Raw genomic sequence first — 24,712 nt, forward strand, 5'->3', positions numbered from 1 at the left:
GGTTACTTTCCAGTATGCTTGTTTCACCTGTCCATATGTTCTATATGCGAAACTCCGGGCGGTCTCAGCTGTTTATTACAGTTTTATTGCATTAAATAAAACTTGATACAACAAACAACCGGTCAGGTTAGAACGAGGGCATTCTGATAAATAAATGCGGGGTTGGACATGGTAACAAAATTCAGCCCTGACCCTTCTCATCTGGACTCGATGTGAAGAAGACGCAAGATTAAATAATTGAATAATTGTTTTTTGGACAACAGGATATTTTGGAAAGAATTGTCTTCAGTGTGCGTGATATATTGAATTGTCTCTTATGGCATGCAGACTTAACTTTTATTGAGATAGCACAGCAGTGGTAAAACGCATACATTTGGATCTGATGCACGGTCTGGAAAAAGCATGACAAGATATGCAGCAGATAATGCCAACGATGACCAATGTATGGTTTGACTCAAGAAACAGATGCTGCAAAGAGCTCATCAATAAAATCAACTTCAAATATCTGTGGTCTGTGCTTTGACATTTAAGGACTTCTCTCTGCATGTTACTGATTACTTACTAAATGAACACCATGCTGTTATTGAAGAAGACTTGAAACTAGAAATTGAGAGAATAAACTCATGTTTACAATGTTGAGGGAATAAATCAAGAAAACTAGAGTACTAGAACATGGTATTGTTGGCACTCTCTCGTTTGATAAACTATGTATTGGGACATACTAAATATATTTCAGGCATCCTAAATATGCGTATTGGAATGCCCAGCCCTCTCAACCCCATCCTCCCAATCACTCACCGCCTCCTCTCATCAATACTACAGAAGAGGGACTTCCTCCCCACTGGATTGTTGGTTTGGCTGCATTTCAAAGTATCTTGCTTTTTTCTTTTTTTGAGATAGCTTCTTTTTACAATTTACGAAATTGTACATGTGCAATTGTTAATTAATAAAAAATAAAAAAAAACATCTGTCAACATCTGTCTCCCTCCCTTTCACCATGCCGGCGTTTGGATGAAGCAATGTATTGACATATTAATTAATTAATTAATATATATAATATATTAATTAATATATATATTAATATATATATTATATATATATACATATTATATATATAATATATTAATTAATATATATATTAATATATATATTATATATATATACATATTATATATATAATATATATATAATATATTAAATCCTTACAAATGCTACAACTATGAAGTCCAGGTCACACAACGACGACCACTTCCGCTCACTTCGCCCATCATCCGGCACGCGGAACGAACGTTGACGCGGCGCGGTTTCACGTCGGACATAAATACGTGTCGGACCACCGTAGACCAGCGAGCTATAGTTGTTTACTGTTAATAAAAAAAGAAGAAGAAAGTCTCAGACTGTCGCGCCGGCGCAGAAGCGTCCGCTCATCGTTATATCAAGAGGGCGGAAACGAGTTGTTTATTTTCTGAGAAGATGTTTGCCCGACAGTTCCGTGTCAGATCTAACACCGCCATCAAAGGGTCAGACAGGTGAGCCGGTGTTACACACACACACACACACACACACACACACACACACACACACACACACACACACACACACACACACACACACACACACACACACACACACACACACACACACACACACACACACACACACACACACACACACACACACACACACACACACACACACACACACACACACACACACACACACACACACACACACACACACACACACACACACACACACACACACACACACACACACACACACACACACACACACACACACACACACACACACACACACACACCGCCCCAAACTGGTTTTCACACCTACTGGTTTTCGTGCGCGTGCCGTTGTGTACACGTCACAGCTGCAGCGGTTTGTCTTGTCTCGGTCCCACAAACGTGTGTTACGTCACCTGTTAACCTGCTAATTCAGTGACCTTTGACCTCAGGAAGAACGTAATGCTAGTAATGTAAACAATTAAGACTCACTGGGAGATTCTCAAAATGTGTATGTTGTCTTGTAATGTCATAGTGAACTATGGTGGCTCCCATGCACATATATATATATATATATATATATATATATATATATATATATATAAAAATAATAATACAAAGGGGCCTCACTGGGAGTAGCAGGTGGGCCAACAGCCAATCAGTGCAGTGCGCCCGACAAGTACTTTTGTAATTGCAGAATGTGCAATTATGAAGAGTGAAACATTCATGAATGGAACTTTATTTTTTCTTTAACAAGACTTGCTGGACAACAGGAGTCCTGCTCCAGCGGCGGGTTTTCCAATCCAGATCCGGTGAAACCAGAGGCCGCATGTTGCACACTGGCAGTAGATTAGTCATATTTTATATCTGTAAGATTACAGAACGGTCAGTTTAATCTCACCCGGTCATCACGGCCATCTTTCTTTCTCCCTGGACACATTCCCGCATGCTCGGCATATCTCTGACAATTTTTCTTGACGCATTACGCACATGTAGTCGATTTTAAATCTAAAATGCACATGAAAAAAAAAAAAGAAGACAAAACTGAGTCTGTGACTAAGTCTGCAAGCTATTTTCTTTGAGTGACAGCAGCCTCATTCGTAGAGAAATCGAGCATCCCACCGGTTCGAATAAGCTCTGCAAACCACACAGGATATGTTTAATCGGCAACTTTCAGTGTGCGACAAAGGGTCAGCTGCACTCTGACCTCTGACCCCTCGGGATGTTAAGCCCTGTTGTTCTGGATGGCTCAATGGAGAACAGGTCCACTGTTGATTTTTTTTACGTCTCACGAAAGCTCCGTTGGACAGGAAAATATAGTTTCTATTTGTAACCAGATAACAATCACACCAAGTCTGGATTCTCCTACACAAGGTTCTAAAATGTTCTTCGTGGTAGTGAACTCGCCACCAGTGTCCAGTGCCGTTGGTCACAAATCAGTCTTTTGAGGCCATCGGGTCAAGCTGAAAACATATACGCATAATTAATGCTGCTCTAGCTCCCTTCCGGGGTGCCAATCTCTTTGCTCGGCAGCACACCTTCTGCACGTACCCGCCCAGATGTCAGCTATTACTGAGATTAGAAGACGCCGATACATTGCATTCCTCTGGAGGAGGCGGGTTGCATCGCATGGCTTGAGACTGGAGGTCACGGGCGTCTTGATTGTGGAGTAATTGTGACGAAAGGGGGGCACGGGGGGGGGGGCGGAGCTGGAGGAGAAGTGGAGGCGTATTCGTTCTTCTGGTTCCTTTCTGACTTTTTAGGTCAACAGAGAACAGAGCCAATGTTGTTGTTTTTTAAGCATATTCAATGTTACATACATATATATATATATATATATATATATATATATATATATATATATATATATATATATATATATATATATATATATATATATATATACTGTAAAGCAGTAATATGTACTATTATTGTGCCCAGTAACTGAGTTGTGTTCACTTCCAGGAGGAAGCTCAAAGCGGACATATCTGCGGCCTTCCCCTCGCTGACCGCCGACGAGCTGACGGAGCTGGTCCCCAACAAAGAGGAGCTGAACGTCGTGAAGATCTACGCACACAAAGGAGACGCCCTGACACTTTATGTCCTCCACAAAAACCCGCTGTTCTTCGAACTGGAGAAGCGACTTTATCCGACGGGTAAATTATCGCGGCGGTCCAGAGATTGTTGGATGAATACTTGAGCGCTCTTCTTTTAACGGATCGCAATTCTTGTCCTTCAGTCTACGTGCTCTGGCGCTACCCGGCTCTCCTGCCGACGTTCAGGACGTGGCCCCCGGTGCTCCAGAAGCTGGTCGGAGGGGCAGGTACGCTTTGTTATTGTTTGCACGAATCTGAGTCTCAGTTTCTAGAAAAAGATTTTGTCTCGAAATAGTTAATTTTGCACAAATGTTCTTAATAAAATGAGAAAAATACTTCTCATTTGTCCCGTATTAAATTCACACAGGAGCACACGACCCACTTGGGTATTTTATATCAACTTTTTATCCATTTAAATACCAGAAATCACGTGATTAGCTATAGACAGAGGATTTGTTTGCCAATAATCTACATGGACATGAAGTAACAAATACTGCCCCCCCCCCCCCCCCCCCCCATAAAAAAAAGACCTGATGCTGCCAGGTGTGGTGGTGCCTTCAAGCGGTCTCCCGGAGGTGAAACGGGGCGACTGCTGTTCGGTCACGCTGGTGAACAACAGGTGAGTCCTCCTCGTGAAATATTTTGGGGGAAAGAAAAGACGTCTAGACACGCATATCTTTCCGGTTGATTGCAGAGCTCCGGTCGCAGTCGGCAGCGCCGCCGTGTCCAGCGGGGAGATGCGCAGTCTGGGCATGAAAGGGAGAGGCGTGTGCGTCCTCCACGCGTACATGGACAACCTCTGGCGAGTAGCCCTCCGTCGAACTGCACATTTTGTCCCATGTTTTTGTTTTTAAAGGAATAATTCCACATTTTCTCTCAACGAGAAAGCTGATACGCACTGTTTTTAGTCTGTTGAATTCTTCCTTTTTAATGTTTTGAGATCACAGCATTGATAGAAAATCCTCCTCCCATTTTGCTTAATAACCCTCTTAATAAGAATCTCCTCACGCATAATGTAACTTTTTGCGTCTCCTTTTTTTTTTTTTTAGGGCTTTCGGAGACAAGTCGGCTCCTCCTTCGCTGCCGGATGCAGAGGGAGAAGGACTGGAGGTGAATGGAGAGGAGTATGAAGCCGATGACATCGAAGAGGAGGAGGTTGAGAAGTGTGAGGAGGAGGAGCAGGAGGAGCAGGAGGAGCAGGAGCGGACTCCAGGTGCGAAGGTCACAAATCAAGCCCGCTCTGGTCTGGAGGAGCTGAGTCTGGCTGAGCAGGAGGAAGAGAGGGGCGACGGGGAGGAGGAGGCCAATCAAGACGACCTGAAAATGCCACAAGGTACCACACATAAGCCCCGCCTCCCAACGCAATTATAGTCACAATGTCACTTAAACCGCAGAAGAAAAAAAAAAAAGCATCTTTATGACTGATTTATCTATCTGATTTGGAATCAAACTGCTGCATGGCCGTAACTAAATCCGTGAGATGAGATGTTCTCTGGCGTTGTGACCACGGGGTCACGTCCCGGCCCTTGATTTCCACAGAGATAATGGACGCCCTGCTCCTGCGGTGTTTTCTCCACGCGCTCAAGAGCAAGGTGAAGAAATCGGAGCTCCCTCTGCTGACCAGCACTTTTCTCCGGAACCACATGTTCTCCTGCTGGTATATTTATTAAAAAAAAACTTGGCTCATCTTTTTTTCAAGGGGTTCTAAAGAGAACATTTAAATACCACTTAAAAAAAAACATCTGGTGTTATTTCAGCCCGAGTGGAACGCAACTGGATATCAAGAAGTCCAGCTATAAAAAGGTATATTGGACGTCCAGAAAAAGAGAAACGGACTCGTTGACACCGCCCATCTGTAGAGCATTTATTCTATGTGTTTTTTTTTTTTTTTTTTCTTTTCTTTTCTTCATAAAAGCTGTCTAAGTTCCTGCAGGCCATGCAGAAGCAGCACAACCTCGTGCGAGTGAGAGAACTGACCAAGGGCGTGGAAAGCATTGTGGAGGTGGACTGGAAAAATCGAGAGTGAGCCAAAAGCCCTTGTCTCGACTTAAATTAAAAAAAAAACCTTTTGGTTGAGATTCACAGCTCACAGCCCCCCCCCCCCCCCTCCTCCTCCCACTTCTTCGTTTACACTTTCTAGGCTGCGTTACTTCAAAGTTCCCGAGGAGACGGACGACGAGGCGTCCCCGGCGCCGGACCGAGGGGACGGAGCCGAGCCTCCGTACCGTCCTCCCGAGATCACGGCTCTGTACTCTGTGTCGTCGCGACTGGAGCCCCTCTTCCTGGATGCCAAGAAGAGGTGTGTTTCTGTTTCTTGACACCTCGATGCATGCACACGTTGGAGGGGTTCAGACCGTGGGGGCGGGGTCACACTGCGGGGAGAAGTCGATGCTCGTTTGTCCCCCCAGCGTCCAGCCACTCAATCCCCAACAACCCCTCGAGGGGGGGGGAGGGGAGGGCCACAAGACCGCTTTTTCCTTGTAACCAAATCCCAATTTCTTAATCTTAAACCGTGTTTAAAGTCCCTCCGTTGTTTACCTGTTCACTAGAATGATGCGTCGGCTCGGCGAGTTTCCAATTTACGCTTAAGTCCCTGACTTTTACAGCCGAGGAGGAGAATTTAATTTAATTTCTTTACCTAGGTAATGAAAGCTTTATGCTAAGCAGAGTGTTTATTCTTTTATTTATATCTATCTATCTAGAAGGGACCTTTTTAATCAGCTGTTTTGTACTGGATGTATTTCCCTGCTTAGTTGTGTGTATTTTAAAGGTCCATGTAGATTCAAGGCTAATACCTGCACCTGTAGAATGATCCTTTTTATTCATAAAATAAATGTCTGTTTTTGAATTGGTGTAAAACAAACACTGTAAGATGAAGCTCATGCACATTTACATGCACATTTATTCTTGTGCTCTGATCCCCCGACAGGAAAGGAACGATCCTGCAGCCCGAGGAAGTGAGACACATCGTCACCGAGTATGTGAAGAATAACGAGCTGGTGGATGAAAATAATAAGAAGTAAGTAGATGCTTTGTTATATATATCAAACTGTCAATCGACAAAAAATAAACGGCAACTATTTTGATAATGCATTAATAGTTATAGCACTTTTTCCATGGAAATATGGCAGTAAATCTGAAGAACTTTTTGAATTTCCGCTTAATTTTAATTATATAAGCGTGGCTTTTTAAGAGTGAATTGTTTGGGGGAGGAATACACATCATTTAAAAAAAAAAAAAAAAAAAAGCAATACGGAAGGACAACTCGACTGTAATGACCACTCACTACAGAACTGACCATGTGACGTTGGTTTAATTGACCAGAATGCTTTTTGAGTATGGCTCCCAAAACGGAAGAGACGTCTCATGTTTCCTTTTTTAAAGGTCATAAACATCTCGGATGTGAACCCAATTGATAAAGAATGGTGGGAGACTGTCATCGCTTAACAAGGCAGCATGTTTCCTGTTAAGTGACGTCCATAATTCATAAGATGTTTCTTTTTTCTTTTTTTTTTAAATCAATGCTACTTTCTTCAGTTACGTGACCATAAACCCGACGCTGTGCGACTGCTTGCTGGAGAAATCGGAGTACCAGGAAGTCGAGTCTCTGAAGTGGGATGACCTCTTCAGCAGGTGAAGACTTTTTGTTTTCTTATTTTTTTATTTATTTTTTTAAGGGATCAAGTTCAGTATAAAACATAAATGTTGTCATTTAAAGAGTCGTATCATTAATTTTTATCTGCACTCCGTTTGGAGCGGAAATAGTTTATTTAATCTCTATACTGGGAGATTATTAATTAATTAACAACAAATGGATAAATCCCCTTTAAGTAAAATTCCATTTGCTCAGTTCGGAGGAAGGGTGGACTTTTATTTGGCCTGCTAAATTTCCATTATCGGGATAATCACGATTGTCATCACGAGTGACTTGGAAAAAAAAAATAAAAAATGTCCGTCATGGAAGAAAAAAGAGGATTTATCATGTAAGAAATCTTATCTTTTTTTATTTATTTATTTAGATTATCCTTTCTTTTCTTTTTTTTGTAAGGGCACCTTATGGGTTATGATTGCTTTATTTAAGATTGTTTCATTTGTGCGTTACTTTCACAAAATGTAAGGTTTTAAACATATTTTGGATGATTATCAAGATCATTTCGTGAATCGCAAATCCATTTTTGGTGGGATAATCATGCCGATTCATGGTGCTGGTTGGGGGGGAAAGGACAAAGTCCTCCTTCAGTTTCAGTGCAAACCTTCACATGTCGTTTCCATGATGGTTTGGTGGTGAAATGCTGAACGTTGCTTCCCAACAGGGCGCTGGGTAGAATGCAGGAGTGCTACCAAGTCGTGTACCCCGGACATGCTCCCATCAGGAAGAAGGGCCACATGGAGCCCATAGACATCTCTGTGGCTTCTCGAGGCTCCAATAAGAAGGTGAGAACGTTTACTACAACGACTTAATTTAATGCTAAAGAAAGCCAGAGTCCAAGTCCAGTCTCAGGTCTTTGAGCTAGAGTCCAAGTCCAGTCTCAGGTCTTTGAGCTAGAGTCCAAGTCCAGTCTCAGGTCTTTGAGCTAGAGTCCAAGTCCAGTCTCAGGTCGTTGAGCCAGAGTCCAAGTCCAGTCTCAGGTCGTTGAGCTAGAGTCCAAGTCCAGTCTCAGGTCGTTGAGCCAGAGTCCAAGTCCAGTCTCAGGTCTTTGAGCTAGAGTCCAAGTCCAGTCTCAGGTCTTTGAGCCAGAGTCCAAGTCCAGTCTCAGGTCTTTGAGCCAGAGTCCAAGTCCAGTCTCAGGTCTTTGAGCCAGAGTCCAAGTCCAGTCTCAGGTCTTTGAGCCAGAGTCCAAGTCCAGTCTCAGGTCTTTGAGCTAGAGTCCAAGTCCAGTCTCAGGTCTTTGAGCCAGAGTCCAAGTCCAGTCTCAGGTCTTTGAGTTAGAGTCCAAGTCCAGTCTCAGGTCGTTGAGCCAGAGTCCAAGTCCAGTCTCAGGTCTTTGAGCCAGAGTCCAAGTCCAGTCTCAGGTCTTTGAGCCAGAGTCCAAGTCCAGTCTCAGGTCTTTGAGCCAGAGTCCAAGTCCAGTCTCAGGTCTTTGAGCCAGAGTCCAAGTCCAGTCTCAGGTCTTTGAGCTAGAGTCCAAGTCCAGTCTCAGGTCTTTGAGCCAGAGTCCAAGTCCAGTCTCAGGTCTTTGAGCTAGAGTCCAAGTCCAGTCTCAGGTCTTTGAGCTAGAGTCCAAGTCCAGTCTCAGGTCGTTGAGCCAGAGTCCAAGTCCAGTCTCAGGTCTTTGAGCTAGAGTCCAAGTCCAGTCTCAGGTCGTTGAGCCAGAGTCCAAGTCTCAGGTCTTTGAGCCAGAGTCCAAGTCCAGTCTCAGGTCTTTGAGCCAGAGTCCAAGTCCAGTCTCAGGTCTTTGAGCTAGAGTCCAAGTCCAGTCTCAGGTCTTTGAGCCAGAGTCCAAGTCCAGTCTCAGGTCGTTGAGCCAGAGTCCAAGTCCAGTCTCAGGTCTTTGAGCCAGAGTCCAAGTCCAGTCTCAGGTCTTTGAGCTAGAGTCCAAGTCCAGTCTCAGGTCTTTGAGCCAGAGTCCAAGTCCAGTCTCAGGTCTTTGAGCCAGAGTCCAAGTCCAGTCTCAGGTCTTTGAGCCAGAGTCCAAGTCCAGTCTCAGGTCTTTGAGCCAGAGTCCAAGTCTCAAGTCTTTGAGCTAGAGTCCAAGTCTCAAGTCTTTGAGCTAGAGTCCAAGTCCAGTATTAATTCTTTGAGCTAGAGTCCAAGTTAAGTCTCAAGTCTTTGAGCTAGAGTCCAAGTCTCAAGTCTTTGAGCTAGAGTCCAAGTCAAGTCTCAAGTCCTTGAGCTAGAGTCCAAGTCTCAAGTCTTTGAGCTAGAGTCCAAGTCTCAAGTCTTTGAGCTAGAGTCCAAGTCTCAAGTCTTTGAGCTAGAGTCCAAGTCAAGTCTCAAGTCTTTGAGCTAGAGTCCAAGTCAAGTCTCAAGTCTTTGAGCTAGAGTCCAAGTCAAGTCTCAAGTCTTTGAGCTAGAGTCCAAGTCAAGTCTCAAGTCTTTGAGCTAGAATCCAAGTCTCAAGTCTTTGAGCTAGAGTCCACGTCAAGTCTCAAGTCTTTGAGCTAGAATCCAAGTCTCAAGTCTTTGAGCTAGAGTCCACGTCAAGTCTCAAGTCTTTGAGCTAGGGTCTCAAGTCTTTGAGCTAGAGTCCAAGTCAAGTCTCAAGTCTTTGAGCTAGAGGTCAAGTCTCAAGTCTTTGAGCTCGAGTCCAAGTTAAGTCTCAAGTCTTTGAGCTAGGGTCTCAAGTCTTTGAGCTAGAGTCCAAGTCAAGTCTCAAGTCTTTGAGCTAGAGGTCAAGTCTCAAGTCTTTGAGCTAGAGTCCAAGTCAAGTCTCAAGTCTTTGAGCTCGAGTCCAAGTTAAGTCTCAAGTCTTTGAGCTAGAGTCCAAGTCTCAAGTCTTTGAGCTAGAGTCCAAGTCTCAAGTCTTTGAGCTAGAGTCCAAGTCTCAAGTCTTTGAGCTAGAGTCCAAGTCAAGTCTCAAGTCTTTGAGCTAGAGTCCAAGTCTCAAGTCTTTGAGCTAGAGTCCAAGTCAAGTCTCAAGTCTTTGAGCTAGAGTCCAAGTCTCAAGTCTTTGAGCTAGAGTCCAAGTCAAGTCTCAAGTCTTTGAGCTAGAGTCCAAGTCAAGTCTCAAGTCTTTGAGCTAGAGGTCAAGTCTCAAGTCTTTGAGCTAGAGTCCAAGTCAAGTCTCAAGTCTTTGAGCTAGAGTCCAAGTCTCAAGTCTTTGAGCTAGAATCCAAGTCTCAAGTCTTTGAGCTAGAGTCCAAGTCTCAAGTCTTTGAGCTAGAATCCAAGTCTCAAGTCTTTGAGCTAGAGTCCACGTCAAGTCTCAAGTCTTTGAGCTAGAGTCCAAGTTAAGTCTCAAGTCTTTGATCTAGGGTCTCAAGTCTTTGAGCTAGAGTCCAAGTCAAGTCTCAAGTCTTTGAGCTAGAGTCTTTGAGCTAGAGTCTTTGAGCTAGAGTCCAAGTCAAGTCTCAAGTCTTTGAGCTAGAGTCCAAGTCTCAAGTCTTTGAGCTAGAGTCCACGTCAAGTCTCAAGTCTTTGAGCTAGAGTCCAAGTCAAGTCTCAAGTCTTTGAGCTCGAGTCCAAGTTAAGTCTCAAGTCTTTGAGCTAGGGTCTCAAGTCTTTGAGCTAGAGGTCAAGTCTCAAGTCTTTGAGCTAGAGTCCAAGTCAAGTCTCAAGCAGACGGGGGATGGTTAAATTACCCAAACATTTTTATAGTTGTGGCAGACAGCAATCAAGTGTGGCATAAAAAAAGAAGGTATTTTCAAACTAGTCGTTGAACACCAATGTGATCGAATCAGCTGGCGTGATCACCGCGGTGGTGTTGTTGGTGGTGTTGTTGTTATTGTTGTTGTTGGTGGTGGTGGTGGTGTTGTTGGTGGTGTTGGTGGTGGTGGTTGTTGTTGGTCTTGTTGGTGGTGGTGTTGTTGGTGGTGTTGTTGGTGGTGTTGTTGTTATTGTTGTTGTTGGTGGTGGTGGTGGTGTTGTTGGTGGTGTTGGTGGTGGTGGTTGTTGTTGGTCTTGTTGGTGGTGTTGTTGGTGGTGTTGTTGTTGGTGTTGTTGCTCTCATCTGTGGCCACGAGCTCCAGATGCGTAATGGTTACGCATTATATTAAGAAAAGGATTAGCCGCTTGTCCGCCGTTAAAGTTGTTGCCGAGTTCCAGTCTCTTGTGATTGGTCGACGTAGGCACGCACCTAATATTGAGTTATAGTTCTGGCTTTTAATTAGTTTCCTTGTGCCGCCTGCAGGTGACTCTAATAAAGAACCTGGAAGTGTACGGTTTGGATCCTGCAGCCGTGGGCACTGCTTTGCAGCGCCGAGTCCAGGCCAGCTCCGTCTTACAGCCCATCCCCGGGTCCAAGGACAAAGTCCTGGTCCAGATCCAAGGCAATCAGATTCACCAAGTCGGCAATTTGCTCATAGGTGTGGAAACTCAATAATACCCGAAGCATGTTATATATATATATAGAGTTTCCCCTCAATTGCTTTACTTGTACAAATAAACTGTCTAATATTTCATTTAAAAATTTCAGATCATTATCAAATCCCTCGCAAGTACATCCAAGGACTAGACAAGGCTCCAAAAGGTGGAAAGAAGAAGTGACATTTCGACCTGTTTTAGGTGATTGACTTCTCTTCTTCTGGAGATTGATGAACGAACGGGCGCTTCGTTGTGTTTGGCTGATCCGATTTGGTTCTTAGAGATATGAGATCACAGATCACTGATATGATCGTTTTAAACCAGAGCGGCGTTGAGTCCAACCATCAAACGTAGAAATAATTTGCTTTTTGTTTAAAAAAAGGAAATAATGTTGTTTTTTAACCCCCCCCCGCCCCCCCCTCCCAAAATAAAAATAAATGCCAAAAAACAAACGAGGATTTCTCGAAATGTGTTCAGCTTTTAAAGATTTTCGTAGTGGGGATCAAATGTATTTTTATTTTTTTTTGTTGAGAAATGCATATTTTTGCCATAACATTATTTTATTTTTTTCAAAGGTAAATTATTTTTGCACAATTAAGAGTGGAGAGATGACAGAAAAGAAGGCAGTGAGAGACCCCCACACACACACACACACTTGCAGTGAACAATGGATACAATGCAAAGGAATAAATCTGTGTGATACAAGCCAGTCTTTTGTGTTTTGCATAATTCAAGGCAGCAGGAGTTCATGTCACCACACCAAAAGGGTTTTTTATTTATGAACTCGACTTGAGCCGCCGGCGTTATGAGGTCAGGTGTCTGATGTTGACGAAGCGTTCCATCTGCTTACTATTTGTTTTCCAAGTTTTTATTACGTTTCATGATGTCGGACTGGTGTACATCATCATTTGATTTGTTTGCCTGAAGTCATTCAAGATCTACTTAATCTGTTATGTCACCCTCACTTGTTATAAGTCCTGTTTGTGTCACCATCAGCCACTAAAGTCCAGATGAGAGAAGATGTCGGATAAAGATGATGCGCTCATCTGTAGCGTCCTTCAGTTATTGATCAGTTGCCAACGACCGATTCTGAAAAATAAGCCTATGCTGAACTGCCTTAAACCTGCATTCTCTCTCCAGACCACCAGGGGGCGACTCCTCTGGTTGTATAGAAGTCTATGCTTCATGTGTTAAAGCCGAATTCTCTCTCCTGACCACCAGGGGGCGACTCCTCTGGTTGTATAGAAGTCTATGCTTCATGTGTTAAAGCTGAATTCTCTCCTGACCACAAGGTGGCGACTCCTCTGGTTGTATAGAAGTCTATGCTTCATGTCTTAAAGCTGCATTCTCTCTCCTGACCACCAGGGGGCGACTCCTCTGGTTGTATAGAAGTCTATGCTTCATGTGTTAAAGCTGCATTCTCTCTCCTGACCACCAGGGGACGACTCCTCTGGTTGTATAGAAGTCTATGCTTCATGTCTTAAAGCTGCATTCTCTCTCCTGACCACCAGGGGGCGACTCCTCTGGTTGTATAGAAGTCTATGCTTCATGTGTTAAAGCCGAATTCTCTCTCCTGACCACCAGGGGGCGACTCCTCTGGTTGTATAGAAGTCTATGCTTCATGTGTTAAAGCTGAATTCTCTCCTGACCACGAGGGGGCGACTCCTCTGGTTGTATAGAAGTCTATGCTTCATGTCTTAAAGCTGCATTCTCTCTCCTGACCACCAGGGGGCGACTCCTCTGGTTGTATAGAAGTCTATGCTTCATGTCTTAAAGCTGCATTCTCTCTCCTGACCACCAGGGGGCGACTCCTCTGGTTGTATAGAAGTCTATGCTTCATGTCTTAAAGCTGCATTCTCTCTCCTGACCACCAGGGGGCGACTCCTCTGGTTGTATAGAAGTCTATGCTTCATGTGTTAAAGCCGAATTCTCTCTCCTGACCACCAGGGGGCGACTCCTCTGGTTGTATAGAAGTCTATGCTTCATGTGTTAAAGCTGCATTCTCTCTCCTGACCACCAGTGGGCGACTCCTCTGGTTGTATAGAAGTCTATGCTTCATGTCTTAAAGCTGCATTCTCTCTCCTGACCACCAGGGGGCGACTCCTCTGGTTGTATAGAAGTCTATGCGTCATGTGTTAAAGCCGAATTCTCTCTCCTGACCACCAGGGGGCGACTCCTCTGGTTGTATAGAAGTCTATGCTTCATGTGTTAAAGCTGAATTCTCTCCTGACCACCAGGGGGCGACTCCTCTGGTTGTATAGAAGTCTATGCTTCATGTCTTAAAGCTGCTTTCTCTCTCCTGACCACCAGGGGGCGACTCCTCTGGTTGTATAGAAGTCTATGCTTCATGTGTTAAAGCTGCATTCTCTCTCCTGACCACCAGTGGGCGACTCCTCTGGTTGTATAGAAGTCTATGCTTCATGTCTTAAAGCTGCATTCTCTCTCCTGACCACCAGGGGGCGACTCCTCTGGTTGTATAGAAGTCTATGCTTCATGTGTTAAAGCTGAATTCTCTCCTGACCACCAGTGGGCGACTCCTCTGGTTGTATAGAAGTCTATGCTTCATGTCTTAAAGCTGCATTCTCTCTCCTGACCACCAGGGGGCGACTCCTCTGGTTGTATAGAAGTCTATGCTTCATGTGTTAAAGCCGAATTCTCTCTCCTGACCACCAGGGGGCGACTCCTCTGGTTGTATAGAAGTCTATGCTTCAAGTGTTAAAGCTGAATTCTCTCCTGACCACGAGGGGGCGACTCCTCTGGTTGTATAGAAGTCTATGCTTCATGTCTTAAAGCTGCTTTCTCTCTCCTGACCACCAGGGGGCGACTCCTCTGGTTGTATAGAAGTCTATGCTTCATGTGTTAAAGCTGCATTCTCTCTCCTGACCACCAGGGGGCGACTCCTCTGGTTGTATAGAAGTCTATGCTTCATGTCTTAAAGCTGCATTCTCTCTCCTGACCACCAGGGGGCGACTCCTCTGGTTGTATAGAAGTCTATGCTTCATGTGTTAAAGCCGAATTCTCTCTCCTGACCACCAGGGGGCGACTCCTCTGGTTGTATAGAAGTCTATGCTTCATGTGTTAAAGCTGAATTCTCTCCTGACCACAAGGTGGCGACTCCTCTGGTTGTATAGAAGTCTATGCTTCATGTCTTAAAGCTGCATTCTCTCTCCTGACCACCAGGGGGCGACTCCTCTGGTTGTATAGAAGTCTATGCTTCATGTGTTAAAGCTGCATTCTCTCTCCTGACCACCAGGGGACGACTCCTCTGGTTGTATAGAAGTCTATGCTTCATGTCTTAAAGCTGCATTCTCTCTCCTGACCACCAGGGGGCGACTCCTCTGGTTGTATAGAAGTCTATGCTTCATGTGTTAAAGCCGAATTCTCTCTCCTGACCACCAGGGGGCGACTCCTCTGGTTGTATAGAAGTCTATGCTTCATGTGTTAAAGCTGAATTCTCTCCTGACCACGAGGGGGCGACTCCTCTGGTTGTATAGAAGTCTATGCTTCATGTCTTAAAGCTGCATTCTCTCTCCTGACCACCAGGGGGCGACTCCTCTGGTTGTATAGAAGTCTATGCTTCATGTCTTAAAGCTGCATTCTCTCTCCTGACCACCAGGGGGCGACTCCTCTGGTTGTATAGAAGTCTATGCTTCATGTGTTAAAGCTGCATTCTCTCTCCTGACCACCAGGGGACGACTCCTCTGGTTGTATAGAAGTCTATGCTTCATGTCTTAAAGCTGCATTCTCTCTCCTGACCACCAGGGGGCGACTCCTCTGGTTGTATAGAAGTCTGTGCTTCATGTGTTAAAGCCGAATTCTCTCTCCTGACCACCAGGGGGCGACTCCTCTGGTTGTATAGAAGTCTATGCTTCATGTGTTAAAGCTGAATTCTCTCCTGACCACAAGGTGGCGACTCCTCTGGTTGTATAGAAGTCTATGCTTCATGTCTTAAAGCTGCATTCTCTCTCCTGACCACCAGGGGGCGACTCCTCTGGTTGTATAGAAGTCTATGCTTCATGTGTTAAAGCTGCATTCTCTCTCCTGACCACCAGGGGGCGACTCCTCTGGTTGTATAGAAGTCTATGCTTCATGTGTTAAAGCTGCATTCTCTCTCCTGACCACCAGGGGACGACTCCTCTGGTTGTATAGAAGTCTATGCTTCATGTCTTAAAGCTGCATTCTCTCTCCTGACCACCAGGGGGCGACTCCTCTGGTTGTATAGAAGTCTATGCTTCATGTGTTAAAGCCGAATTCTCTCTCCTGACCACCAGGGGGCGACTCCTCTGGTTGTATAGAAGTCTATGCTTCATGTGTTAAAGCTGAATTCTCTCCTGACCACGAGGGGGCGACTCCTCTGGTTGTATAGAAGTCTATGCTTCATGTCTTAAAGCTGCATTCTCTCTCCTGACCACCAGGGGGCGACTCCTCTGGTTGTATAGAAGTCTATGCTTCATGTCTTAAAGCTGCATTCTCTCTCCTGACCACCAGGGGGCGACTCCTCTGGTTGTATAGAAGTCTATGCTTCATGTGTTAAAGCTGCATTCTCTCTCCTGACCACCAGGGGACGACTCCTCTGGTTGTATAGAAGTCTATGCTTCATGTCTTAAAGCTGCATTCTCTCTCCTGACCACCAGGGGGCGACTCCTCTGGTTGTATAGAAGTCTATGCTTCATGTGTTAAAGCCGAATTCTCTCTCCTGACCACCAGGGGGCGACTCCTCTGGTTGTATAGAAGTCTATGCTTCATGTGTTAAAGCTGAATTCTCTCCTGACCACAAGGTGGCGACTCCTCTGGTTGTATAGAAGTCTATGCTTCATGTCTTAAAGCTGCATTCTCTCTCCTGACCACCAGGGGGCGACTCCTCTGGTTGTATAGAAGTCTATGCTTCATGTGTTAAAGCTGCATTCTCTCTCCTGACCACCAGGGGACGACTCCTCTGGTTGTATAGAAGTCTATGCTTCATGTCTTAAAGCTGCATTCTCTCTCCTGACCACCAGGGGGCGACTCCTCTGGTTGTATAGAAGTCTATGCTTCATGTGTTAAAGCTGAATTCTCTCCTGACCACGAGGGGGCGACTCCTCTGGTTGTATAGAAGTCTATGCTTCATGTCTTAAAGCTGCATTCTCTCTCCTGACCACCAGGGGGCGACTCCTCTGGTTGTATAGAAGTCTATGCTTCATGTCTTAAAGCTGCATTCTCTCTCCTGACCACCAGGGGGCGACTCCTCTGGTTGTATAGAAGTCTATGCTTCATGTCTTAAAGCTGCATTCTCTCTCCTGACCACCAGGGGGCGACTCCTCTGGTTGTATAGAAGTCTATGCTTCATGTGTTAAAGCCGAATTCTCTCTCCTGACCACCAGGGGGCGACTCCTCTGGTTGTATAGAAGTCTATGCTTCATGTGTTAAAGCTGCATTCTCTCTCCTGACCACCAGTGGGCGACTCCTCTGGTTGTATAGAAGTCTATGCTTCATGTCTTAAAGCTGCATTCTCTCTCCTGACCACCAGGGGGCGACTCCTCTGGTTGTATAGAAGTCTATGCTTCATGTGTTAAAGCTGAATTCTCTCCTGACCATTAGGGGGCGACTCCTCTGGTTGTATAGAAGTCTATGCTTCATGTCTTAAAGCTGCATTCTCTCTCCTGACCACCAGGGGGCGACTCCTCTGGTTGTATAGAAGTCTATGCTTCATGTGTTAAAGCTGCATTCTCTCTCCTGACCACCAGTGGGCGACTCCTCTGGTTGTATAGAAGTCTATGCTTCATGTCTTAAAGCTGCATTCTCTCTCCTGACCACCAGGGGGCGACTCCTCTGGTTGTATAGAAGTCTATAATTCATGTGTTAAAGCTGAATTCTCTCCTGACCACAAGGTGGCGACTCCTCTGGTTGTATAGAAGTCTATGCTTCATGTCTTAAAGCTGCATTCTCTCTCCTGACCACCAGGGGGCGACTCCTCTGGTTGTATAGAAGTCTATGCTTCATGTGTTAAAGCTGCATTCTCTCTCCTGACCACCAGGGGACGACTCCTCTGGTTGTATAGAAGTCTATGCTTCATGTCTTAAAGCTGCATTCTCTCTCCTGACCACCAGGGGGCGACTCCTCTGGTTGTATAGAAGTCTATGCTTCATGTGTTAAAGCCGAATTCTCTCTCCTGACCACGAGGGGGCGACTCTTCTGGTTGTATAGAAGTCTATGCTTCATGTGTTAAAGCTGAATTCTCTCCTGACCACGAGGGGGCGACTCCTCTGGTTGTATAGAAGTCTATGCTTCATGTCTTAAAGCTGCATTCTCTCTCCTGACCACCAGGGGGCGACTCCTCTGGTTGTATAGAAGTCTATGCTTCATGTCTTAAAGCTGCATTCTCTCTCCTGACCACCAGGGGGCGACTCCTCTGGTTGTATAGAAGTCTATGCTTCATGTCTTAAAGCTGCATTCTCTCTCCTGACCACCAGGGGGCGACTCCTCTGGTTGTATAGAAGTCTATGCTTCATGTGTTAAAGCCGAATTCTCTCTCCTGACCACCAGGGGGCGACTCCTCTGGTTGTATAGAAGTCTATGCTTCATGTGTTAAAGCTGCATTCTCTCTCCTGACCACCAGGGGGCGACTCCTCTGGTTGTATAGAAGTCTATGCTTCATGTCTTAAAGCTGCATTCTCTCTCCTGACCACCAGGGGGCGACTCCTCTGGTTGTATAGAAGTCTATGCTTCATGTGTTAAAGCCGAATTCTCTCTCCTGACCACCAGGGGGCGACTCCTCTGGTTGTATAGAAGTCTATGCTTCATGTGTTAAAGCTGAATTCTCTCCTGACCACCAGGGGGCGACTCCTCTGGTTGTATAGAAGTCTATGCTTCATGTCTTAAAGCTGCACTCTCTCCTGACCACCAGGGGGCGACTCCTCTGGTTGTATAGAAGTCTATGCTTCATGTGTTAAAGCTGCATTCTCTCTCCTGACCACCAGTGGGCGACTCCTCTGGTTGTATAGAAGTCTATGCTTCATGTCTTAAAGCTGCATTCTCTCTCCTGACCACAAGGGGGCGACTCCTCTGGTTGTATAGAAGTCTATGCTTCATGTCTTAAAGCTGCATTCTCTCTCCTGACCACCAGGGGGTGACTCCTCTGGTTGTATAGAAGTCTATGCTTCATGTGTTAAAGCCGAATTCTCTCTCCTGACCACCAGGGGGCGACTCCTCTGGTTGTATAGAAGTCTATGCTTCATGTCTTAAAGCTGCATTCTCTCTCCTGACCACCAGGGGGCGACTCCTCTGGTTGTATAGAAGTCTATGCTTCATGTCTTAAAGCTGCTTTCTCTCTCCTGACCACCAGGGGGCGACTCCTCTGGTTGTATAGAAGTCTATGCTTCATGTGTTAAAGCTGCATTCTCTCTCCTGACCACCAGGGGGCGACTCCTCTGGTTGTATAGAAGTCTATGCTTCATGTCTTAAAGCTGCATTCTCTCTCCTGACCACCAGGGGGCGACTCCTCTGGTTGTATAGAAGTCTATGCTTCATGTGTTAAAGCTGAATTCTCTCCTGACCACAAGGTGGCGACTCCTCTGGTTGTATAGAAGTCTATGCTTCATGTCTTAAAGCTGCATTCTCTCTCCTGACCACCAGGGGGCGACTCCTCTGGTTGTATAGAAGTCTATGCTTCATGTGTTAAAGCTGCATTCTCTCTCCTGACCACCAGGGGACGACTCCTCTGGTTGTATAGAAGTCTATGCTTCATGTCTTAAAGCTGCATTCTCTCTCCTGACCACCAGGGGGCGACTCCTCTGGTTGTATAGAAGTCTATGCTTCATGTGTTAAAGCCGAATTCTCTCTCCTGACCACCAGGGGGCGACTCCTCTGGTTGTATAGAAGTCTATGCTTCATGTGTTAAAGCTGAATTCTCTCCTGACCACAAGGTGGCGACTCCTCTGGTTGTATAGAAGTCTATGCTTCATGTCTTAAAGCTGCATTCTCTCTCCTGACCACCAGGGGGCGACTCCTCTGGTTGTATAGAAGTCTATGCTTCATGTGTTAAAGCTGCATTCTCTCTCCTGACCACCAGGGGGCGACTCCTCTGGTTGTATAGAAGTCTATGCTTCATGTGTTAAAGCTGCATTCTCTCTCCTGACCACCAGGGGACGACTCCTCTGGTTGTATAGAAGTCTATGCTTCATGTCTTAAAGCTGCATTCTCTCTCCTGACCACCAGGGGGCGACTCCTCTGGTTGTATAGAAGTCTATGCTTCATGTGTTAAAGCCGAATTCTCTCTCCTGACCACCAGGGGGCGACTCCTCTGGTTGTATAGAAGTCTATGCTTCATGTGTTAAAGCTGAATTCTCTCCTGACCACGAGGGGGCGACTCCTCTGGTTGTATAGAAGTCTATGCTTCATGTCTTAAAGCTGCATTCTCTCTCCTGACCACCAGGGGGCGACTCCTCTGGTTGTATAGAAGTCTATGCTTCATGTCTTAAAGCTGCATTCTCTCTCCTGACCACCAGGGGGCGACTCCTCTGGTTGTATAGAAGTCTATGCTTCATGTGTTAAAGCTGCATTCTCTCTCCTGACCACCAGGGGACGACTCCTCTGGTTGTATAGAAGTCTATGCTTCATGTCTTAAAGCTGCATTCTCTCTCCTGACCACCAGGGGGCGACTCCTCTGGTTGTATAGAAGTCTATGCTTCATGTGTTAAAGCCGAATTCTCTCTCCTGACCACCAGGGGGCGACTCCTCTGGTTGTATAGAAGTCTATGCTTCATGTGTTAAAGCTGAATTCTCTCCTGACCACAAGGTGGCGACTCCTCTGGTTGTATAGAAGTCTATGCTTCATGTCTTAAAGCTGCATTCTCTCTCCTGACCACCAGGGGGCGACTCCTCTGGTTGTATAGAAGTCTATGCTTCATGTGTTAAAGCTGCATTCTCTCTCCTGACCACCAGGGGACGACTCCTCTGGTTGTATAGAAGTCTATGCTTCATGTCTTAAAGCTGCATTCTCTCTCCTGACCACCAGGGGGCGACTCCTCTGGTTGTATAGAAGTCTATGCTTCATGTGTTAAAGCTGAATTCTCTCCTGACCACGAGGGGGCGACTCCTCTGGTTGTATAGAAGTCTATGCTTCATGTCTTAAAGCTGCATTCTCTCTCCTGACCACCAGGGGGCGACTCCTCTGGTTGTATAGAAGTCTATGCTTCATGTCTTAAAGCTGCATTCTCTCTCCTGACCACCAGGGGGCGACTCCTCTGGTTGTATAGAAGTCTATGCTTCATGTCTTAAAGCTGCATTCTCTCTCCTGACCACCAGGGGGCGACTCCTCTGGTTGTATAGAAGTCTATGCTTCATGTGTTAAAGCCGAATTCTCTCTCCTGACCACCAGGGGGCGACTCCTCTGGTTGTATAGAAGTCTATGCTTCATGTGTTAAAGCTGCATTCTCTCTCCTGACCACCAGTGGGCGACTCCTCTGGTTGTATAGAAGTCTATGCTTCATGTCTTAAAGCTGCATTCTCTCTCCTGACCACCAGGGGGCGACTCCTCTGGTTGTATAGAAGTCTATGCTTCATGTGTTAAAGCTGAATTCTCTCCTGACCATTAGGGGGCGACTCCTCTGGTTGTATAGAAGTCTATGCTTCATGTCTTAAAGCTGCATTCTCTCTCCTGACCACCAGGGGGCGACTCCTCTGGTTGTATAGAAGTCTATGCTTCATGTGTTAAAGCTGCATTCTCTCTCCTGACCACCAGTGGGCGACTCCTCTGGTTGTATAGAAGTCTATGCTTCATGTCTTAAAGCTGCATTCTCTCTCCTGACCACCAGGGGGCGACTCCTCTGGTTGTATAGAAGTCTATGCTTCATGTGTTAAAGCTGAATTCTCTCCTGACCACAAGGTGGCGACTCCTCTGGTTGTATAGAAGTCTATGCTTCATGTCTTAAAGCTGCATTCTCTCTCCTGACCACCAGGGGGCGACTCCTCTGGTTGTATAGAAGTCTATGCTTCATGTGTTAAAGCTGCATTCTCTCTCCTGACCACCAGGGGACGACTCCTCTGGTTGTATAGAAGTCTATGCTTCATGTCTTAAAGCTGCATTCTCTCTCCTGACCACCAGGGGGCGACTCCTCTGGTTGTATAGAAGTCTATGCTTCATGTGTTAAAGCCGAATTCTCTCTCCTGACCACGAGGGGGCGACTCTTCTGGTTGTATAGAAGTCTATGCTTCATGTGTTAAAGCTGAATTCTCTCCTGACCACGAGGGGGCGACTCCTCTGGTTGTATAGAAGTCTATGCTTCATGTCTTAAAGCTGCATTCTCTCTCCTGACCACCAGGGGGCGACTCCTCTGGTTGTATAGAAGTCTATGCTTCATGTCTTAAAGCTGCATTCTCTCTCCTGACCACCAGGGGGCGACTCCTCTGGTTGTATAGAAGTCTATGCTTCATGTCTTAAAGCTGCATTCTCTCTCCTGACCACCAGGGGGCGACTCCTCTGGTTGTATAGAAGTCTATGCTTCATGTGTTAAAGCCGAATTCTCTCTCCTGACCACCAGGGGGCGACTCCTCTGGTTGTATAGAAGTCTATGCTTCATGTGTTAAAGCTGCATTCTCTCTCCTGACCACCAGTGGGCGACTCCTCTGGTTGTATAGAAGTCTATGCTTCATGTCTTAAAGCTGCATTCTCTCTCCTGACCACCAGGGGGCGACTCCTCTGGTTGTATAGAAGTCTATGCTTCATGTGTTAAAGCCGAATTCTCTCTCCTGACCACCAGGGGGCGACTCCTCTGGTTGTATAGAAGTCTATGCTTCATGTGTTAAAGCTGAATTCTCTCCTGACCACCAGGGGGCGACTCCTCTGGTTGTATAGAAGTCTATGCTTCATGTCTTAAAGCTGCATTCTCTCTCCTGACCACCAGGGGGCGACTCCTCTGGTTGTATAGAAGTCTATGCTTCATGTGTTAAAGCTGCATTCTCTCTCCTGACCACCAGTGGGCGACTCCTCTGGTTGTATAGAAGTCTATGCTTCATGTCTTAAAGCTGCATTCTCTCTCCTGACCACAAGGGGGCGACTCCTCTGGTTGTATAGAAGTCTATGCTTCATGTCTTAAAGCTGCATTCTCTCTCCTGACCACCAGGGGGTGACTCCTCTGGTTGTATAGAAGTCTATGCTTCATGTGTTAAAGCCGAATTCTCTCTCCTGACCACAAGGGGGCGACTCCTCTGGTTGTATAGAAGTCTATGCTTCATGTCTTAAAGCTGCATTCTCTCTCCTGACCACCAGGGGGCGACTCCTCTGGTTGTATAGAAGTCTATGCTTCATGTCTTAAAGCTGCTTTCTCTCTCCTGACCACCAGGGGGCGACTCCTCTGGTTGTATAGAAGTCTATGCTTCATGTGTTAAAGCTGCATTCTCTCTCCTGACCACCAGGGGGCGACTCCTCTGGTTGTATAGAAGTCTATGCTTCATGTCTTAAAGCTGCATTCTCTCTCCTGACCACCAGGGGGCGACTCCTCTGGTTGTATAGAAGTCTATGCTTCATGTGTTAAAGCTGAATTCTCTCCTGACCACAAGGTGGCGACTCCTCTGGTTGTATAGAAGTCTATGCTTCATGTCTTAAAGCTGCATTCTCTCTCCTGACCACCAGGGGGCGACTCCTCTGGTTGTATAGAAGTCTATGCTTCATGTGTTAAAGCTGCATTCTCTCTCCTGACCACCAGGGGGCGACTCCTCTGGTTGTATAGAAGTCTATGCTTCATGTCTTAAAGCTGCATTCTCTCTCCTGACCACCAGGGGGCGACTCCTCTGGTTGTATAGAAGTCTATGCTTCATGTCTTAAAGCTGCATTCTCTCTCCTGACCACCAGGGGGCGACTCCTCTGGTTGTATAGAAGTCTATGCTTCATGTGTTAAAGCTGCATTCTCTCTCCTGACCACCAGTGGGCGACTCCTCTGGTTGTATAGAAGTCTATGCTTCATGTCTTAAAGCTGCATTCTCTCTCCTGACCACCAGGGGGCGACTCCTCTGGTTGTATAGAAGTCTATGCTTCATGTGTTAAAGCTGAATTCTCTCCTGACCACAAGGTGGCGACTCCTCTGGTTGTATAGAAGTCTATGCTTCATGTCTTAAAGCTGCATTCTCTCTCCTGACCACCAGGGGGCGACTCCTCTGGTTGTATAGAAGTCTATGCTTCATGTGTTAAAGCTGCATTCTCTCTCCTGACCACCAGGGGACGACTCCTCTGGTTGTATAGAAGTCTATGCTTCATGTCTTAAAGCTGCATTCTCTCTCCTGACCACCAGGGGGCGACTCCTCTGGTTGTATAGAAGTCTATGCTTCATGTCTTAAAGCTGCATTCTCTCTCCTGACCACCAGGGGGCGACTCCTCTGGTTGTATAGAAGTCTATGCTTCATGTCTTAAAGCTGCATTCTCTCTCCTGACCACCAGGGGGCGACTCCTCTGGTTGTATAGAAGTCTATGCTTCATGTGTTAAAGCCGAATTCTCTCTCCTGACCACCAGGGGGCGACTCCTCTGGTTGTATAGAAGTCTATGCTTCATGTGTTAAAGCTGCATTCTCTCTCCTGACCACCAGTGGGCGACTCCTCTGGTTGTATAGAAGTCTATGCTTCATGTCTTAAAGCTGCATTCTCTCTCCTGACCACCAGGGGGCGACTCCTCTGGTTGTATAGAAGTCTATGCTTCATGTGTTAAAGCCGAATTCTCTCTCCTGACCACCAGGGGGCGACTCCTCTGGTTGTATAGAAGTCTATGCTTCATGTGTTAAAGCTGAATTCTCTCCTGACCATTAGGGGGCGACTCCTCTGGTTGTATAGAAGTCTATGCTTCATGTCTTAAAGCTGCATTCTCTCTCCTGACCACCAGGGGGCGACTCCTCTGGTTGTATAGAAGTCTATGCTTCATGTGTTAAAGCTGCATTCTCTCTCCTGACCACCAGTGGGCGACTCCTCTGGTTGTATAGAAGTCTATGCTTCATGTGTTAAAGCTGCATTCTCTCTCCTGACCACCAGGGGGCGACTCCTCTGGTTGTATAGAAGTCTATGCTTCATGTGTTAAAGCCGAATTCTCTCTCCTGACCACCAGGGGGCGACTCCTCTGGTTGTATAGAAGTCTATGCTTCATGTGTTAAAGCTGAATTCTCTCCTGACCACCAGG

At 46.0% G+C, this 24,712-nt stretch overlaps 1 protein-coding gene across 3 annotated transcripts; it reads left to right on the top strand.

Annotated features, from left to right (window-relative positions):
• Positions 1-1,301: 1,301 nt before the first annotated feature.
• Positions 1,302-12,284, top strand: eif2d (eukaryotic translation initiation factor 2D). Of its 3 annotated transcripts, XM_034537923.1 has the most exons (16): positions 1,302-1,529; positions 3,483-3,673; positions 3,757-3,840; positions 4,142-4,232; positions 4,308-4,415; positions 4,663-4,946; positions 5,153-5,270; positions 5,371-5,416; positions 5,529-5,635; positions 5,754-5,912; positions 6,543-6,632; positions 7,151-7,246; positions 7,927-8,047; positions 11,404-11,578; positions 11,689-11,777; positions 12,152-12,254. In XM_034537923.1, the coding sequence occupies exons 1-15, from the start codon at positions 1,474-1,476 to the stop codon at positions 11,757-11,759; spliced, it is 1,797 nt and encodes a 598-aa protein (XP_034393814.1). In that variant the 5' UTR covers positions 1,302-1,473; the 3' UTR covers positions 11,760-11,777; positions 12,152-12,254. The 3 variants fall into 3 exon arrangements, with proteins under 3 accessions (XP_034393814.1, XP_034393815.1, XP_034393813.1); XM_034537924.1 differs by lacking the exon at positions 12,152-12,254 and having other exon boundaries at positions 4,157-4,232; positions 11,689-12,144; XM_034537922.1 differs by having other exon boundaries at positions 1,303-1,529; positions 11,689-12,284.
• Positions 12,285-24,712: the final 12,428 nt, after the last annotated feature.

The sequence above is a fragment of the Cyclopterus lumpus genome, chromosome 7 (assembly GCF_009769545.1).
Source record: "Cyclopterus lumpus isolate fCycLum1 chromosome 7, fCycLum1.pri, whole genome shotgun sequence".
NCBI lineage: Eukaryota > Metazoa > Chordata > Actinopteri > Perciformes > Cyclopteridae > Cyclopterus > Cyclopterus lumpus.